The sequence below is a fragment of the Manihot esculenta genome, chromosome 18 (genome assembly GCF_001659605.2).
Source record: "Manihot esculenta cultivar AM560-2 chromosome 18, M.esculenta_v8, whole genome shotgun sequence".
Lineage (NCBI taxonomy): Eukaryota > Viridiplantae > Streptophyta > Magnoliopsida > Malpighiales > Euphorbiaceae > Manihot > Manihot esculenta.
The window spans coordinates 5,461,330-5,479,858 of record NC_035178.2 but is presented as its reverse complement, the minus strand read 5'-3'; the positions used below and the strand labels follow the sequence as shown (position 1 = coordinate 5,479,858).

The window sequence follows — 18,529 nt, the reverse complement described above, 5'->3', positions numbered from 1 at the left end:
TTGGTTGTACTAGTTTCCTGACAAACATGTTAGACATGAGGAGTGCTAGTGGTTAGATTCCATTATTTAATACACTCGGTATCTGCATGAATCAACATTCCAGATTCTTAATTATCATAATATGCAGACAGCTAACAAGATTAGTGCAACTTCAACTGCCGATAAAGGTTTCAAGTTGTTGCAGATGTCAATATCCTGCGGAAGCCCCTGTGGTGCTCTAGCAATTTTTCTCATGGAGGCACACTTTCTTTAATAGCTGGGAGTTCCAAGAACTTTGCAAGCCAAGCATCAACCAAAGGCATGGCTCTGCATTAATCAGGTTCACATCTGTTATTTTCTCAACAATACGAGCGCATATTCCAATCCAGCCTGTTGCAATGTCCGCAAAATTTATCTTCACTTCCAGATAAATGCTTTCCCTAAAGACCACTCTCCATAGTCTTGAGATGCTCACTAGCTTCTTCTGCTGCTTTCTCTTTCTACTCTTCTTCTGCCCTAAATATTTGCATGACAAGCGCACACTACAAAATAACATTGATATCTGGATCAACAGAGTTTCATGAATAGGCTGCAGTACTAAGGCACAAGAACAAACCCTGTCATCTGCAAAATTGGACCAAAATCAATTGGACCAAAATCGTGCTTTGGCCCTATCGTATGGATATTGTGGGAGAGGACTTTCCTTCCACACCTCATCAATGTAGTCCATGATCATCAAAGACTCTGCCAAAGGTTTACCTTCATGTACAAGGGCAGGAACTTTTGAATGAGCAGGGTTGTATTGCAGCAGCAGGGGACTATCGTTTGGTAGATCCTCTTCTATATACTCGTATTGAACTACTTTTGAGTTTCATAACAGTTGAGGCTGAGGCTGCAAGGACTTGCCCAGTACCCAAACGAACTCACACTTGTGGCCATTTCTATTTTCTGGCAGGCACTGGTAGATGTCTAAATGGAACCCTTACATATTGTAATGAAGTACAGGCACAAACAGAAACTTCAGTTTAGGAAATAATACATGTCAGGTTGAGATTTTATATTTATGTTATCAATTAAACACATAACCGTCAATACAAATAAATAATTGAATATATATTTTTTTATATGTAAATGTATTAAACAAATAAAAACAAATAAATATTTAATGTAATTGTTAAAAATTATAATTAAAAATTTTTAAAATTAAACTCATTGAATATTAGTATAGAATGTGTTTAAATAATCTAAAATAAATTTTAATCGGGTTTAGATTGAATCCAAATAAAAGGGTTCCTTTTTGGCAAAAAAAAAAGAAAACCAAAATCTCAGTGCAGTTTCAGTTTTAACCCAAAATGGGACCGTACCAGCACTACTTTGGACCATGTTCAGTGTGTTCCATACCGTGCCTGCTTTGACTATTCAAATCATTCCGTGCAACTAGTCTGGTTCATAGGAAAGGTCTGAAGTCTCTAATTCTTTACCGTCGCCGTCTCACCAATTTCTATTTTTATCCCCCAATCCACCATTTCTGGCATTAAATTGAATTTTTTTAGCCGGAAGATTCAAGTGCTTCCGGAAATGCACCGGCAGTTGCAAACTTTGTTTGTAAGTACTACTAGTTCACACCTCTATCTGGGATGTTTCCCCTTTCAACCACCTAGTATATTTGTCAAATGGGAGAACATAACAAGCAAAATGACCATGATGGGTTCTCATAAGATTTAAATAGGATATTGGGATAGTAAAATACATAAATTCATTCAACCAAAGCATCATCTATTTCTGTTTTTAATGAAAATGCACCATAAGTATAAGCACACAATAGGCCAGCTGATTATTTGTTACATGAGCGAGTTGATACATAACAATTTGGCCTATCATGCACACCTAGACCGTAAACCTAAGACCTCCGGGAATTGGCATAGCCAGAGATCAAATGCCTAAAAATGGCACCAAAAAAAGGAGTATACAGTTTCCCCTGTAATCTCAATCAGCGAAGCATAAGGAGCCTCAGGCCTAGAATCACTTCAAGGATGATAATGCTAGTTCAACGTTTCTTGAGATCCGATCATGTATAGGGTCCTGCATGAAATTCCATTTCACAAGCATGAAGGTACCAAATTACATTGCATGATATCATAATATAATAAGATATCTTTGCATAAAAATTTACCTCTAACAATGGCACCTCAAATTTTGATTTAGTTATTGTCTCGTACAAGAAAATATACCTATTGTACAAAGAGGGAAAATATCAGAGCCAATTATTTGGATAATATGGTACTCTATTTATAAAAAGAATAGAAAATATTAAGGTATAAGAGTCTTGTGAGTTTTCACTTATAGGAACTTAGGAGTCCATTTTGTCAACCATTGTAAGGAGCACAAATGAAATTTATGGTTAAGACCATTGACACTCTGATGTATTTAGTAATCACTTCAGTAGGATCTGCTCATTATCATCCTTAGGTGACTCGCCACTTATTCATTTCTCAATAATAAATAGTAGCATAAATTTACCTCCAAGACAGCTCACAAACAAGTTCTTCAGGAGCATCAGGAAGGACCTAAAAGAATTGCATCAGCAAATTAAATTTAGTGCAAAATATGCATAAAACTATATAATCTAATTAAACTTCTTTGGTTGACTCACCTCATCTTTGTATGGATCACAATGATCCTTGAACCACAACCGTAAGAACTCCTAGACAAAATGAAAATTTTCAACCATTTAGTAAATCATGGTACTCCAGACTAAAACAAAATCGAAACCAACCGTGGTGATGAACCCAAACACCATTGAAAAATAAATAAATGTAATGCACACAATGGATATTGGCAGTAAATGCGTCAGTAAGTGTGCAAGATACATTAAAGGAAAACTTAAACCAAATAACAGACCTTATCAACATTTTCAGGTTCAAGGCCATTCCGAAAACGTTCTTCATAAGAATGGGCGATCCAGTATCTGCTTGAGTCAGGTGTATGCACCTAAAATTGCAAGAAAAGATACTAAAACACATAATGACATTAATTGATCAAGGAGACTGTGTATCAGTGATAGTGGGTAATTATGAGTGTGCCAAACCTCATCGATCAATAGAATTGAACCATCAGAGCTCCTTCCAAATTCATATTTTGTGTCTACTAATATCAAGCCATGTTCTAAAGCCACACGCTGCAAGCCCCGCAGAATGATTTAGCATCAAGCTATCAATAGTATATTTGTTGTGGAAAGAGACTGTCCTAGCAAGAATAGAGGAGATCACCTGTCCATATCCAAATAAGCTCAATGCTTTCCTGCTGGCTTCATCATAATCAGCTTGAGTCATTAACCCTTGCTCAATTATCTGCTCAAATGAAGCAGACAAGAGAATTGGAGCTTATTTATAAAGACTAGAACCTGACAAAAAGTTTTTACAGCACTTTTCGCCGTATATTTCAAAGTTCAAAGTGGAGTTTATGATCAAACCTCACTAGGAGTTACAGGAACATCATGATCTGCAGCCTTGGTAGTTGGAGTGAGTATATTTACAGTCAGCTTCTGGTTTTTAACCAAGCCTATAACATAATAATGGATCAGTCCACAGCATTTGATGCTCAAGACTTTTATGCAGCAAGAAACCATTTGATGAAACAGGTAACACACCATCTGGAAGGGCATTGCCACAGTAATTCCGGACGCCACTTTTGTAGACTGTCCATAGTGATGTATCTGTGCTTCCAGTCACATACCCCCTAACTACAAATTAGCAGCATTAGTAAGATCAACTAAAAAAATTCAGGAAGAAAGATCCTCAACCTAGATGTTCTATATGTCAAACTTATTTTATAAATGAGCCACTAGAATAAATTTATGCAATTGGACAAATTTTCAGCAGATCCACGTGTGACTTCATTGTCAATGTCATTGAATGACCTCCATATGATTTACAAAATCCCGATGGCCTCCACTGCACACACACCTTCCCCCCTGGCTGGAGAGAGAGAGAGAGAGAGAGAGAGAGTGCTTTTAAACTATGAGATATCTTGTTAAATGATAAAGTCTCGAGTCATATCAGAAGCTACCATTTTCCAAGCAATTCTAAACAAAGTAAAACTATCACCTAAATTGCAGAACTGGATAAAAACTTCCAAAAACATTTTCAAATGCGGGACAGCAAGTAGAAAGAAAAATGCAAAACCCTGCAATTGAAAAACTTACCAACAAATTCAACAGGAAAAACTGAGCATTTCTTTGCAATCGTAACATTTTTATCAGGAGCAGACACAACTGCATTCTGAGTTATGTGTTGAGTTCTATTGAACCACCACAGGCTCGTTTCGTTTAGAACCTGCGAACAAGATAGTTACAACTAGTTTAATGACCATTCACTTTTACAATATTAACGTTTAATCAACCACAGGTCAAGAAAAATCGACAGGGCAAAGCACGAAAATACCTGGCCCTTGAAGGGAATAGAAGCGAGAATTCTATCAAAAGCACTCTGCCGATCAGTTGTGACCAAAATAAGATAATCCCCTCCATCATAAATATCTCTCACCTGCAAAATCAAGCTGCTTAATAATTTTCTATTCAGCACAACAATCGAACAGCTTTTACATAAAGATCCTTGCCCACCAGATATGGGAATGCAACCAAAACAAAACCTTGAAATGAAAAACATTAAGGCCAAATTGTTTCTTTTAGATTCTTTTTGCATAAGAAATTAAACTTGCAACCAAATGAACACAGGCAAATAGCCAAGCAAACAAAAAAAAAAGGTTTAAACAATGAACTAAAACCAAAATACCTTGCCTCTGGTTTTAGATTTGAGACCGGGAACCGTCAAATGAAGATTTGTCTCCGATAGACAATTAGATAATGAGCCTTTAATGGCCCCAAGGAGCTCCTCCTTGCGGCTACTGTTGATCAGAGCATCAAGTGACAATTTTTGTTTCTGGGTTTGATTCTGTGCAGACAATCCAGAGATCCTCGGGTATCTCTTTAATTTTGGTTCAAAGGAAGAGAACGAAGGGAGAGTCGAATTGGGCATTGAGAGATTGGTGTTATTGAGAAGGGGTTTTGGAGGGTTTAAGGTTCTCAAGCACTGAGACATCTTCGCTGTTTTGTCAAGGTCTGTGTCTACTTCTCTCTAATTTTTTGTTTCACATTCTTTACTCTTTATAGAGTCCAGAGGTGTACTGTCGGGTATTTGGGTTAGACCCGAATTTAGAAAAGGCAGGGCAGAGCCTCCTTATAAGCGGACGCTTTGGTTGGATAATAAAAACGCGAGCACTTTACTAAAACCCCAATCCCAAGATCTCCTTTGGCCCTCTTTGTCTATCGCTCTCGCATTTCAATAAAGATTGATTTTTTTCCCATTACTGATCTTGATTATGTAAGATATTGACCAATGTCTTCTTGAATCTGAGATTTCTATGGTTTCCTGTATCAATCTCTTTCTAAATTTCGTTTATAACGAACTACCGATTTGTGTTGCATGTACTTTATCGCTTTCTTGGTGGAATTTCTCAGTTTGGCCTCTGAATTCGAAGGATATTTTGGCTCATTAGGTTTCGATTTTCGCCCTAATTTTTCATTTCTCTTTTTGATATCTTTGATTAATTGAGGTTTATTTTTGAGGAATAACGATTCCTTTGGCGTTTCGATTTATCTTTGAATTCTGATACTGCTCTTCAAATACAATGTAATCAAACTCTCTCAAATAGGGTGGTTTAGTGTTTAACACGGGACCAGAAAGACCTAAGACGGTGAAGAATTTGGATTAGTGGGGAAAACAAAAACTTTTGCAAAACGAATATGGTTTAGCTCTTTTCTGATTTTGAGCAATCAGAGCATTGTTGAACCTACTCAGATAGTTTGATGTTAATTTATATCTTTTCTGATCGTAGGAACAGAAGCTTGAGGTGCGGTGCTACAAAAATGGAATAATCCCCTTTTTTTCCTTATAGTTTGAGATTTTGTTAATACGTTGCTATGAGGAAGAAGAGGAAAGGAAGTGAAACAGAAGCATGTGAGGATATACAAAATGAATTAACACCTGGCCATGACAAGAAATCATCAAATATCAGGTCTCATTATTCTCTTGAAGATTACAACAGGTTAAAGAAGAGGTGTAAAGAAGATGCTGGTTGTGAACCTGTTAGCTCTTGCAAGAGTAGACTTGCAGGCATTGCCACTGCACCACCTTGTGGTGCCTCATCTTCTTTGGTCCCACCTGGAAGAGGCCTCAAGAGGAAGATAGGGTGTATAGATAAAGCTACCCAGACAGGTAGAAAGAATAAGATTGAGGATGACTTTTTTTCAGGTGACACTCTCGGGCGTGGTAAATTTGGTTCAGTTTGGTTGTGTAGATCTAAGGCAACTGGAGTAGAATTTGCTTGTAAGACTTTGCGGAAGGGGGAGGAAACAGTCCATAGGGAGGTGGAGATAATGCAGCACTTGTCTGGCCATCCTGGGGTTGTGACATTGCATGCTGTCTACCAGGAGACGGAATGTTTTCATCTTGTGATGGAGTTATGCTCTGGCGGGCGTTTGATTGACCAGATGGTTGAAGAGGGTCAGTACTCAGAACAACGGGCTGCTAATATATTTAAAGATGTGATGTCAGTTATCAAGTATTGTCATGATATGGGAGTTGTTCACAGAGATGTAAAACCAGAGAATGTACTACTCATGAGCTCAGGGAAAATAAAGCTTGCGGATTTTGGCTTGGCCATGAGAATCTCAAATTGTAAGTACCTACTTTAGGTAATCAGCTATTTGCTTTCTAACACATCTAAATTTTATTCTCCCTTTGTTGGCAAATGCCTTCACAATCAACTAAACCATCCAATGGCCTGACAAGAAAATGCCTTCCAACCGGTACCCACCCAAATCAGTGAGCCTGGAGAAAGAGTTGCTCCCCCTGCATTTTTCCTCAACACAAAACTTGCAGAAAATTTATATCGATTCATTTCAGTTTATACCCCCCATATTTGGAGTTTGGTTCTAAACCATCAATTTAAATCTGACAGCAGCAACAACTCATTGTATAATCTGATTCACATCAGGCACAACCTACTAGAAAATCACCGTGTTCCTCTCCATCCAAATATAATAGACAGCCGCACAGAAAGCTACTTTTCTCACTGAAGCAAGCTAGCGACTTTCCTATTGTTTTCTTAGTGAACCAGCTGACCTCTCCTCTCCAACTTAGCTTATCTTCTGTCTTTTGATATAGCACACTTTTGCAAAATAGCAGCCTACACTCTTGCTGAGAAAGGTTATTCATAAAATAAATGCTCCACATCCTCTTTCTGATCATGACAAAAACAATAACTTGCATCATTCATTACTCTCCATTGTACCAATCTAGTTTTCACAGCTAACCTGCGGATCAAGGCCAACCAAACAATGAAGCTATGCTTAGGAATGTGAATTCTTCCCCACACCAGTTTCCACCATGTTATCCTATTATTGGGAGTCCTTTACTCCTTCCAAACACTTGCAATTGAGTAGGTCCCATTTGAAGTAAGACCCATGTAATTATATCTTCCTGATCTTCATTGATTCTGTATTATTTAATATCCTCCCAAGCTGCATCAATGGTTTCATCTGTAGGGTCAAGTAGTCTCCACATTCTTTCCCTCCAAAGGTCTAGCACTTTTGCATGCTTTGGGACATTTAGGGATAGGTATTTATCCACCATACTTTTACCGTCCGCCCATGGATAAAACCAAAAGGACAGATTCCCCTTCCCCAACCTGTATATAAACCATTTTTTAAATAAATCTCTCAAGTTGCACAAATGTCTCTGGCATCCAAAAGTTTAGTGATCCCCCAGAAACTCAATTGTTTGCCCTTAGTACTAGTGACCCAAATCGCCCTTAGTACTAGTGACCCAAATTGCTCACAAAGAAGACTTACAACTTAGCAAATCCCACATCTATTTGCCTACACTAGCTTTATTCCAAGGAATGGTCTCCTTTATGCCAAGCCCACCCTCACTTTTTGGTCTGCATACTCTATTCTATGCCACAACACCTCTCTTTCCACCTTCTGCGGTTCCTTTCCAAAGAAAATTTCTGCATCTTTTATCAATCTCTTGCACCACTGCTTTTGTGAGAATAAAGACACAACACCAATAAGTATGCATACTTCTAAGCACAACATTAATGAGTTGTACTCTCCCTACATATGACAAATGTTTATTTTGATTTTTTATAACTAAATTATGTCAAAAATAATTTTTAATTATTTTTTAATGTTTTATAAATAGTAATTTTAAGAAAGTGTTTTTCTCAACAATAGATCTAACAGCAATGCCAAATAGACTCTAACTGAAGGCATGGAAAAAATTCTAAAAGGATCTTCCCCCCTTCTGTTTATTTTCTAATTTAAGATGGAACCATATAAAAACTCTTTTGCTCTTCACAAGTTATTCTATATCTGGTATTATATGCAATGTGGTATATATAAGAATCATTGTACTTGTGGTTAATTTTATTTGATATTAGTAAACTGCCATAGTGTGAAAAGGGTACAAAGTTATTGAAATGTGGAAATTTACGTCTAATATGCCCAATTGTCAATGTACTCCATCATTTCTCGTTAGGGCTCCTTTTATGTTTATTGGAATATTTCTCTAGAACCTTCTAGTTGGAGTCAAGTCATAGCTCCTTCATGAGTATCAGCTTGTTTATATTCTCAAAAATTTCATAGTGCAATGAAATTATGGAATGCAGGTCAGACATTGTCTGGGTTGGCTGGAAGTCCGGCATATGTAGCCCCAGAAGTATTGTCAGGAAATTATTCTGAGAAGGTTGATATATGGAGCGCTGGCGTCCTACTACATGCTTTATTGGTTGGTGTTCTTCCATTTCAAGGGGACTCCATGGAAGCTGTTTTTGAGGCAATCAAGAATGTGAAGCTTGATTTCCACTCAGGAATTTGGGAGTCCATATCTAAGCCTGCACGTGATTTAGTTTCCAGAATGTTAATAAGGGATGTTTCAGCAAGGATAACTGCAGATGAAGTTCTAAGTAAGTTTCTCAAGCTGTAAATTTCTGGAATATTCTAAGTCTTGTCTTTTTCTTTTTCTTCCCCTTTGAATATGTGTGTGTGGTCTGATTTGTCGCTACGCATACTTTAGTGGCTTGTGAAAATTTCCTTATGAGTGGGCGAATGACACTGTTTTTCCCCATTCCCTCAATTGCTTATATTCTCATTGGTCCAACTGAGTCCATCCAGCACTCTTCATAGTTGGCTCCTCTTTTACCATTTTACATTGTAGTTTGCTATTTGTTTTTGGACTCATTCACAAAATATGAGCTTCCTGATAAATTTATCATTGAATTGCGATTGATGCAGGGCACCCATGGATTTTGTTCTACACAGAACGCATGTTAAAAACAGTGTCCATTAAATCAAAAATGAAGAATCAAGTTGGACTAACCTCCTGTCATCCTGCCAGTGCACCTGTACCAGAGATGTATGGATACAAAGTAGAGAATGGCTCCATTGTTGAGGATTCAAATCATCATTCATCAGCTGATAGTTGGAGCAGCAAGTCAGAAGAGCAAGATGAGATGGGCTTGGTGGATGCACTTACGGTGGCAGTTTCCCATGTCAAGATTTCGGAACCGAAGAGGAGCAAGCTGTGTGGGTCCACAAGTCCAGCAGAGCAGCAGCATTCATCTAACCTGACAGCTAACAATCTCTGTAGAGCATTTTGATTCTGATACCACTAACAAAATCATCTCCACTGTTTTATGAGCTGGGGATTTTAAAACTAACATGCCCTGGTGCAATTTACTGTAGGAGAGGGGAAGATGGTTACAGGTTAGCATAACCGTATATATGCAGCATGTTAATATTTGTTTGGATGAGTGATTCCACTGCTTGTATTCGCAATCTAACCGAATAATGGTAGTTGCCAGATGAATTGAGTAAATTGATGTACAGCATCTGTAAATAGAATGTCAGTTAACAATTTTATGATTTAATTTTTCATTACACCTGTTCCATGGGACTGGAAGCTACCTGTGTTCAAATTGCTGGATATTTCAAGTTGTTGAGACCTTTAAGCTTCTGTTTGTTTGTTGAGGCCTTTAAGCTTCCGTTTGTTGAAGTTTGTCTGATAATTTGTATTTGCAAATATTTTATGTGAAAAATATTTTTTATGAGCAATATTTTTTAATAATTTATTTTTCATTGTCAAATTTTAATTTAAAAAATAAAATATATTAATAAATTTATATATTAAGAGGTCTTAATAAAATTTAAAAACATTATTTTTTTAAAATAATTTAACTTTTTTGTTGACCAGAGAAAATATTTTTAATTGATTAATTCTCTTTTAGTGCTTCAAAATCAAATATTAGAAACTATGAAAGATCCCTTTTTCAAACAAAACAGATGAAGGTGTGTGATTGCAGGAACTTCCATGCACGCGAATGGCAGTTTCTTCTTGGTCTTCTTACTTTATTTCTTTTCTTTCTTAGGAAACACTATTTTGTTTTATTAAATTTTATTGGACAATATTATTATGAATTCCCATGATAAGCCCTATACCTCTTGCATTACCCATGGAGTAATTGGCCAAAACATGATCAAAGCAATTTGCTTACTGGTTTTCTTTATCATTAGATCCATCTCAATCTCGATACAACTGCTCATAATAAGTCCATAAACCAATAGTCTTTCCTTTGGCGTCATTTCAAGTCTAATAAAACATGTTTAAGCTTATCCTTACGTCCATCATCGTTGCAGTGCTAATCCTCGCACTCGCTCCTTGTACAGAATTTTTCAAAGGAAAGAGAGTAATGATTTTTTAAATTATTTTCTTTTCCTTGTTTAAATAGGAAAAAAAAGATATATGATATATGAAAATAAGGTTTCTTTTATTGTTTGTAAATGGAAAAAAATAAAGGAAAAGAAAAAGAGAAAATTTTTGTAAGTTTATAATTTCATCCTATATACTATAAAAATAAACTAAAAGAGAGAAATATTTCTCTTCATTTTAGAGAGAATAAAAAAAAGAATGTTATTTTCCCTTTTTTTTTCCAAAGAAGAAAAAACACCTTTCCCTCTTTTTTTTTCCAAATTACTTTCATTCCTTTTGTTTTTCACATATCTAAACATGGGTTAGGTTAGATTTTGCATTTCAAAAAAAAACAAAAAAAACAAACCGAGAAAATCAACGCAACAAGCGGACGTTATTTAACCTCAAGCCTTCCCTTTCCACCGTTAACGCTTCTCCCACTCCCACTTCTGCTTACATATGCTTTATTCAACAAATGAAAAGGCACTTAGCATTCAGTTTCACCGACGGTCTCGCTCTCAGCCTCTCACTGAAAAATCCAATAGGCTGATCTCAAAGCTCTTAGACCTGGTCACCTTCTTCATCTTAGGTTCTCCAAAAATGCCATTGAAGGGAACACTAGATTCATGACCACCTTAATGCGCCTATGAGACCAATGAAGCTGAGTAATATTTCCCTTCAGAAATGTTTAAAGGAAGGCTTCTAGGTCAAGGGAAAAATGATGAGATTCATATGCCTTGTTCATCTGCCTGAATCTCTTACCTATTCCGCCAAGCTCATGGAGGTCTGGACTTTTGTTTCTGTGATTATGTAAACATGTGGATTGTGTGCTATTGCTCCGGTTGTCAATTGGTCTATAAAAAGAACGATTTGCTTGAAGCCAAACTGTTCATTTTTCCTTGCTGAAATTTCCCCTAAAAAAGAAAAGAGAGAAGGGCAAAATATGACCATTGCTGTTTACATATCAATAGTATCGCTTTGCTCTGTTTTCCATCCAGATTAGAGTGATGACCAATACCGACATTGTTTAATCCCCCCTCAGTTGAGCACCGACAAACATGCTCTTCATGTATAGGGAAAAAAGCGTTTAGAGTGCTTCCCTTAAGGATGGCTAGAGCTTACAGGTAGAGCCGTAAAGGTCATATACACATGCCCTGATGGCAGACCAATCTGGGATGAGCCATCAAGGTTCATGGAAGGAACTAAAACAAGAGATCTCGAGTGCTTCCACTTCTGCAAAGATGGTAAGGTGGGCCCTATGAAAATCCATTTTGCATAGTAGGCCAGCACAGTTCTCAACCAAGCAAAATCAAGGAGGCTGGAAGATGCCATTAGGACCTGCGTTCCATTAACAAGCCATTGACATATTCAAGGGCCTATGCATGTTGTATTGTTCGATTCAACAGTCTACAAAGTGCAAGTGCACAATTGTATTAGTAAAGCTTAATTTCGTGGAACATAGTTTTGTCTATACATCAAAAACCAGATATCAGGTGTAGTGATAATCTCTCTTTGTTACACAATAAAAAGAGCTCAACTACAATATAATAAAATTTAAAGTTAAATAAAGACTAATGTGAAAAATTTTACAATGGATCCTGCAATTCAACTTCCAAATACCAATCTATCCATGGAATGCATTGATCTTGGCATTTTTTCAGTGAGCAACACATCATCTTCTGGATACCTTGGACCACATGTAGACAACAAAGAAACAAAATAGTGCAAAAAGAACCACATGGACAACATGGTTTCCACCATTCTTAATGATGCTACTGTTCAATTTCCTTATGTTGTTCTTCACACCTGCTTGAGCTTTTATCACGGTCATTTGCTGTTAAGTCACAAAATTGAACTCTCATAAAACGTTTACAACATTTAACAAGTAGGAATTTAAAGGGAAAAAAAAAGTGTTATGTCTAAATAAAAAAGCTTTGACTAATGAGCACATGATAGTACAATGTTTGATCACTCACTCTACAGAATAAAGAGAGTTCTACATATGACTACAGATTTAGGCTGCATATAGTGATGAATTGATGATAAAATCACTTCTATTATTTTCCAGTTATTGAAATGCCAAAATTTAAAAACTTCTGCATATAAATAACAGTAAGATTTAGTAGGGGAAGTTTTGAGCAAGTAAACTCCTCTGCAGATAAAGGGATGTGGCTGCCTAAGCCATCAACACAACAGACCTTTTAATTTTACACTATCACGTGCAGTCCATAAAATTCAGAGATTTGAGTCACCCTCTCCTTACCATTTTGAAATTTCATGTTATGGAACAATAACATTTTCTTTCAAATTCACAAAATTGTCGTTTCAACATAGGTATTCAAATAGAAATCTGATTTCAATGAATTAACAATGTCAAAAAACCTTTAAAAAAAGGGCCGTAGAACAATTTAGACAAAAATAATATAGAGCATCAAAACAAAATAAATACAGGACATGCCAATTGGAAACTTTACCAGCTTATCCAAGAAATCCTTTTGGAACTTTGCTTCAGTCCCTATCTCTTGAGCCACCTACAGCATACACAAGTATAAGAAATAGCAGAGCTACAAAATAAAAAATAAAGAAAATTTCAAATATTTTCTAGTAGCAATATTAGACAAGGTCTTATCGACTTATGTTGAGTTGTGAAAGTAGGAAGCAGATACAACTATGTAAATAAATGTAATATAAAGCTAAAAGTTTGTAATTTTCTGTCAGTAGAGATGTGGCCACAGAAAAAAATTAATTTAGAGTTAATAGCAAAAAAAAAAACATATACTTTTAATTTTGTTGCAATTACACTCTATACCATTTTTTTCCAATTAAAACATATCCGATATACACTGCCGTTACTTGTACCATTAAAAACTAATGGAATTGACACATCACTCTCCACATTAATGTCACGTCAGTAAATTTCAAGGTAAAATTGATAATAATTTAAGTAGTAATATTTAAATATATTTAATGGTGAAAAAGAGTAACTTAATAATTTTATAAGTCTTTAACTATGCAAGTAATGGTAGGGTGAATTTGATTAGATATTAAAAGAACGGAGTTTAATTGGCAAAAAATAAAAATATAGAGTGAAATTGCAATAAAAGTAAAGTATAGGGGTTTTTTGGCAATTAATTCTAAATTTTACTGACGTAGCATAGTGAAGTAGCGTTGACGAGCCAAGTGATGTAGCAATTCTGTTAATTTTTTAACGGCATAAGTAACTGCAGGATACAATTGGAGCAACTCTAAAATGTGAGGTTTTAATTGGCAAAAATAGGTTTCGGGTGTGATTGCAACAAATTCAAAAGTACATGCCATTAACTCATTAATTTAATTCAACATTAAAGTCAGAAAAAAAATTATGCAGTGTCGCCCTGCAAGTGTTTCTGAACAACTTCTCCATATATATATATATCTAAGAGGTTCTTTTTCTTTTTTTGTGCTGAAATCATCTTCAGTGTTCCCTTTTAATTATCAATTCCATTCTCTTCCAAATACCTATATACACCGCAGGAAAAAACATAAAAGAAAAATAGCAATGCGGGACAACATCATTTGAATGATTAGGAAACAAAAAATTAGCAGCAAAAAATTTAATCAACATTGCATGCTTACTTTTCCCTGGACACTGCCTGAAATAAAATCAAACTAGCACTGAGATTTGAGGCCCTTCAGTCGCACATTTATAACCATTTAATGCCAAGCATTGCTTAATTTCTTCGCTCTAGCTCTATCAGAAACCGACTAACTAAACACCAAACTTAAACCACTCCTACCTTAACAAAAACAAAGTATACATCCAAAATTATGATTACCAAAAAAGCGTAATGAATATTGCACCATGTTCCCCACTTTGTGATTGATTGATTTTGCTTCGCTATACGAGCCTCGTAATTCAGTTTTTTTTTAAAAAAAAAAATAAGAAAGAAAAACTCACATCTCTCAGTTGTCGAACTTGGCTACGGAGACCAGAGATCTCATCGTCGAAGTCGCCTTGCATCGGATCAATCCGTAATTGTATTTCATCGGAGCCCGCCACCGGTCTCGTGCTGAGTCCTTCCCTTCATATACATACACATCAAGAGAGATATCAACGATAATTTTACTACAATAACCAATTACCAGGAAAAAAAAATCAAAGAATCCTAAACCCTAAACCGACGTTGAAGTGATGGATTTGATACCTCGATCTGTAAGGAGCAGCACCACCGTATAAGGAACCACCTCGGCTCGAATTGGCGGCCATCGAAGATAATTTTGAGCGGTTAAATCAAAATCAAAACAGACCAGAATACGGAGATTTTGAAAATGTAGGAGATGGTGACGTTATCAGGCGATATATCCTCCGTTGCCGTTGGCTATCCGGAGGATCAGATGGTGCTCCTAATTCTGTTTATAGGTAAGCCTGGCTAGGGAAAAACGTAAAGCTGCCTCTTCTCTATACGTTCCAAACGAACATATGCCCCACGCGAGAAGTTTTCAAATTCCCTGCTTTGTGTCGCTTCCGCGTTACCGTGCACCTACGTGCGATGGGCTGGCGTTATTATCTTGTATACATACAATCTACAAGTAAATTTTATATGTGATTATGTATAATTTTAACATTTGAAAATAAAATAAATACTTTTTAAAAAAATATTTAATATTATTCACAACAAATCAAACATTATTTTTTAATATAAATTTTTATGTTATATGCTCTTATATCATTATTCAATTGTAATATCTAGAAATTTACAAAAATTTTGTAATAATATAATTATTACTCATAAATTAAAAAAGCATCACAAATATTAAATAAATTATATTTATGTGATATGATTAAATAAATTATATTTTTAAATAAATTGCCAGTCGGTTTAAATTTGTAATTCTATATAAAAACACCATAAGAAAATGAGCCCTATTTGTACATAATATTTAACTTGTTATCAATCGACTTTAAACAAAAATGGTCACTTTAATGAGAATTTTCGTATAATTTTTTTTTTATCTTGTTAGAGCAAAAATGAGATTATTACTAATATAAGTCTAGTCTAGATAATAAATGCTTCATTCTCCTTTCTTGTTTTTTTTATATATTTTCTTTTTTTTATTTTAAATAATTTATAAAGTATATGATGTTTTACGGGATATCTCATTTACATTGAGAGAAAAAATTTTTCCCGATAACGCTTCTTTCTCTGGCAGTTTCATCTCCTTTTTCAATGGTTATAGTTAGTTTTTCTCTATTTCATTCGAGTGAGAATCTTGCATATCTTCTTGTTGTTTAGAAAGTGGCCTCTATAATTTTTATATATATCCTTTTAGTTTGGCAAATTGAATGGCCAGTTTGAATGTTTGGTAATTGCATGTAAAGAAAAGTTTCTATTTTCTCACGATATTTTATCAGTGAAAACTTTTTAGTGCCTTTACTAGATGTTATTGTAGTTCGATGAAATGAGCTTGGTGATAGTTTTTGCGGAGCCACCTTTCGACTGTTCGAAATCCCTTGACCCAAGATTTGATAGTTTGTCACGATTTCTTTTCTGTAACGGTTCATCCTTTATTCTTGTAATATATGGAGCTATATGTATTTTTTAAGGTTGAGCAAAGTCTTTCTTATTTAGAAAATGACCGCTTTTGCCAAATGATTATATAATTTCCTTCCTACATGCCTGAGTTGTGTGTTTGATGGCCATTAAAGGTTATGATAATAAGAGGCGAGATTCTATCAAACTATTTTCTTTCTTTTAGTTGGTTGTCAAAGTTTTCCAAAGAAGATGGTGTTATTGTGTTTGGTAACTCTTTTTTTTGCTTTTGACTCTTTTTCTTGCTCTACTCCCGCTGACTTGTTCTCTTTCGCCTCTGCAATCTCTCTGCTTTGAGATACGTCCCACTCTTCTCATGACTTTCGTTAGAATTCCTGATGTCGTGGATTTGATATTCTCTGTCACTCCTTCTTTCCTTTCTAATTTTTTCCCTAGCAAATACATTAATACCTCCATTTATAGAATTAGACTCCTCTTCGTAATGAGAGAATTGTCCTTCCTAACTTGATAGACCCCAGCAAGGTCGCAGCTTAGTTTTTTTCGTTAAACAACGCGACTTTGGGCTGAAATTTCCCTTCACCCTCTTTTTCATCGAGGTTTTTAATCATTTCGGAGTGACCCCCATATGTTGTCTCTAAATTCTATCCTTTTATGTGCTATTTCGAGTCAGTGTGTTTGTGCTGGGGTTTTGCCCCTTCTATTGCATTGTTTTCTACTTTTTTTTGCCTTGTCTGATCTAACCACGGGTTTTACTACTTCATCCCCGAGGAGGGTTGTCCATCTTCGCTGGGTATAAAGACTCTATCAAGGGTTGGGCTGAGGCCTTCGTGGTGATCGAGCTGAAGAATAGCTCGAGGATCAACTGGAATGTTAATCTCTCTTGGGGGGAGGTTCCTCAAGGTTGCAATGACCTTTTCCGGCTGACCCTTTGAAATAAATCTGCCTTATCCAACTGACCTTTATATGGAAGAAGTATGATGTCAAGAAGTGCATGTTCATGTCCAACCTCCGGGACTGTCGGAAAGTTGGTATTGCTCAACAATTATTTTCTTGCTTTTTCTTTTTTGGTTATGCTTTCTTTTGTCATTCTTAGCTCTTGGCGGATGCGACTCGCGAGATCTTCCAGGTCATTGCCCCCGCCTCTACGAGTCGGACCACTGCTCCTGCCCCCGCTCTAGCATTGACATCTGTTGCAAAGGGCTCTCGTTCTACAGTTTCGAAGTCCTCTGTCCCTGCTAAAGCATTGGCCTCAGCCAAATCCCCGGCAGCTTCTAAGGAGCCCATCGCCATCAGTGAATCTGCCGAGGGCAGTTCTAAGAGGGGTGCTGAGGTCGCTCCTTTAGATATCCAACCTCTCCAGATCGTCATTGCTATAGTGATCGAGGGGGGCTGCCGATAAGCGAGCGCGGACTTCTGAACCCATTTCTGAGGGTAAGGCTGCCAAGAGGGCTCGGGCCGCAAAGCCTACAAAGATAGCGCCTCCCCCCTGCTGACAAAGGGAAAGGAGTCATAGAGTTGTTGTCCTCTGCTCCTGACAACGAGCTCCTCAATGCTGCCGAGGTGACTCCTGAATCTACATCAGCTTCAACTGCCAAGGAGCTCTGCAATAAGATGTTTAAGGGAACTCCAGATGCCTCAGATCCCCGCTTTTTGGCCTTCGTCAGCCATCTCGCTTGCTCTACTAAACAACAAGCGGCATTGAATACTCGCTCCATGGACGATCTCGAAGACAGCCTGAGGGAGATGCTCCTCGTAGTAAGCCGTATGTTCTCCTCAAGAGTATTTGTAGCTCCCTTGGCTTTTCTAATTTTGCCTTTCTTTCCTTATGGCAAGCCTTCGAAGTGTTCATTGAGATTGATACTTGGAACCAGTCTTTCCAGAGCTTAGTGGAGCGGCACATCACCGAGGAGCGCCAGGATGAGAACATCGTCACCACTGGTGAGGCCCGTAGGCAAATTATCAAGTTGAAAGGAGTTATCGAGGACCTCACCAAGCAGTTGAGGGACATAAAGGAGGAGGTCGCCTGGGCTTCCCACCGAACTTCTGCGGCTGAGTCTCAACAGGACGAGGCCTTAGTACAGTTGTCCTCTTTAGAGGAGAGTCCGGCTATCAACGTGACGAGGCTAGGGCCTAGTGTGATGAGTCCTTAACTCGCGCTGCAGTCCTCCAGCAGGAGCTCAATAAACACATCGAGGACCTGAAGTGTATGGC

General features: G+C 36.9%; 3 protein-coding genes across 8 annotated transcripts; 1 reads left to right on the top strand and 2 right to left on the bottom strand.

Moving 5' to 3' along the window:
* Positions 1-1,712: 1,712 nt before the first annotated feature.
* LOC110606495 (phosphoribosylaminoimidazole-succinocarboxamide synthase, chloroplastic) lies at positions 1,713-5,136 on the bottom strand. The gene is made up of 12 exons (XM_021745321.2): positions 4,773-5,136; positions 4,422-4,523; positions 4,184-4,313; positions 3,629-3,721; positions 3,452-3,540; positions 3,249-3,329; positions 3,068-3,157; positions 2,881-2,970; positions 2,633-2,683; positions 2,500-2,546; positions 2,153-2,210; positions 1,713-2,061 (listed from the first exon to the last, which is right to left on the bottom strand). The coding sequence occupies exons 1-12, from the start codon at positions 5,076-5,078 to the stop codon at positions 2,002-2,004; spliced, it is 1,197 nt and encodes a 398-aa protein (XP_021601013.2). The 5' UTR covers positions 5,079-5,136; the 3' UTR covers positions 1,713-2,001.
* Positions 5,137-5,225: 89 nt separating this feature from the next.
* On the top strand, positions 5,226-10,001 carry LOC110606493 (serine/threonine-protein kinase PEPKR2). Of its 6 annotated transcripts, none has more exons than XM_021745318.2 (5): positions 5,245-5,360; positions 5,498-5,535; positions 5,875-6,716; positions 8,710-9,006; positions 9,335-10,001. In XM_021745318.2, the coding sequence occupies exons 3-5, from the start codon at positions 5,960-5,962 to the stop codon at positions 9,697-9,699; spliced, it is 1,419 nt and encodes a 472-aa protein (XP_021601010.1). In that variant the 5' UTR covers positions 5,245-5,360; positions 5,498-5,535; positions 5,875-5,959; the 3' UTR covers positions 9,700-10,001. The 6 variants fall into 6 exon arrangements, with proteins under 6 accessions (XP_021601009.1, XP_021601012.1, XP_043808947.1 ...); XM_021745319.2 differs by having other exon boundaries at positions 5,250-5,360; positions 5,881-6,716; XM_021745317.2 differs by lacking the exon at positions 5,498-5,535 and having other exon boundaries at positions 5,226-5,360.
* Positions 10,002-12,208: 2,207 nt separating this feature from the next.
* LOC110606031 (bet1-like protein At4g14600) lies at positions 12,209-15,297 on the bottom strand. The gene is made up of 4 exons (XM_043953013.1): positions 14,972-15,297; positions 14,725-14,848; positions 13,262-13,318; positions 12,209-12,621 (listed from the first exon to the last, which is right to left on the bottom strand). The coding sequence occupies exons 1-4, from the start codon at positions 15,031-15,033 to the stop codon at positions 12,460-12,462; spliced, it is 405 nt and encodes a 134-aa protein (XP_043808948.1). The 5' UTR covers positions 15,034-15,297; the 3' UTR covers positions 12,209-12,459.
* Positions 15,298-18,529: the final 3,232 nt, after the last annotated feature.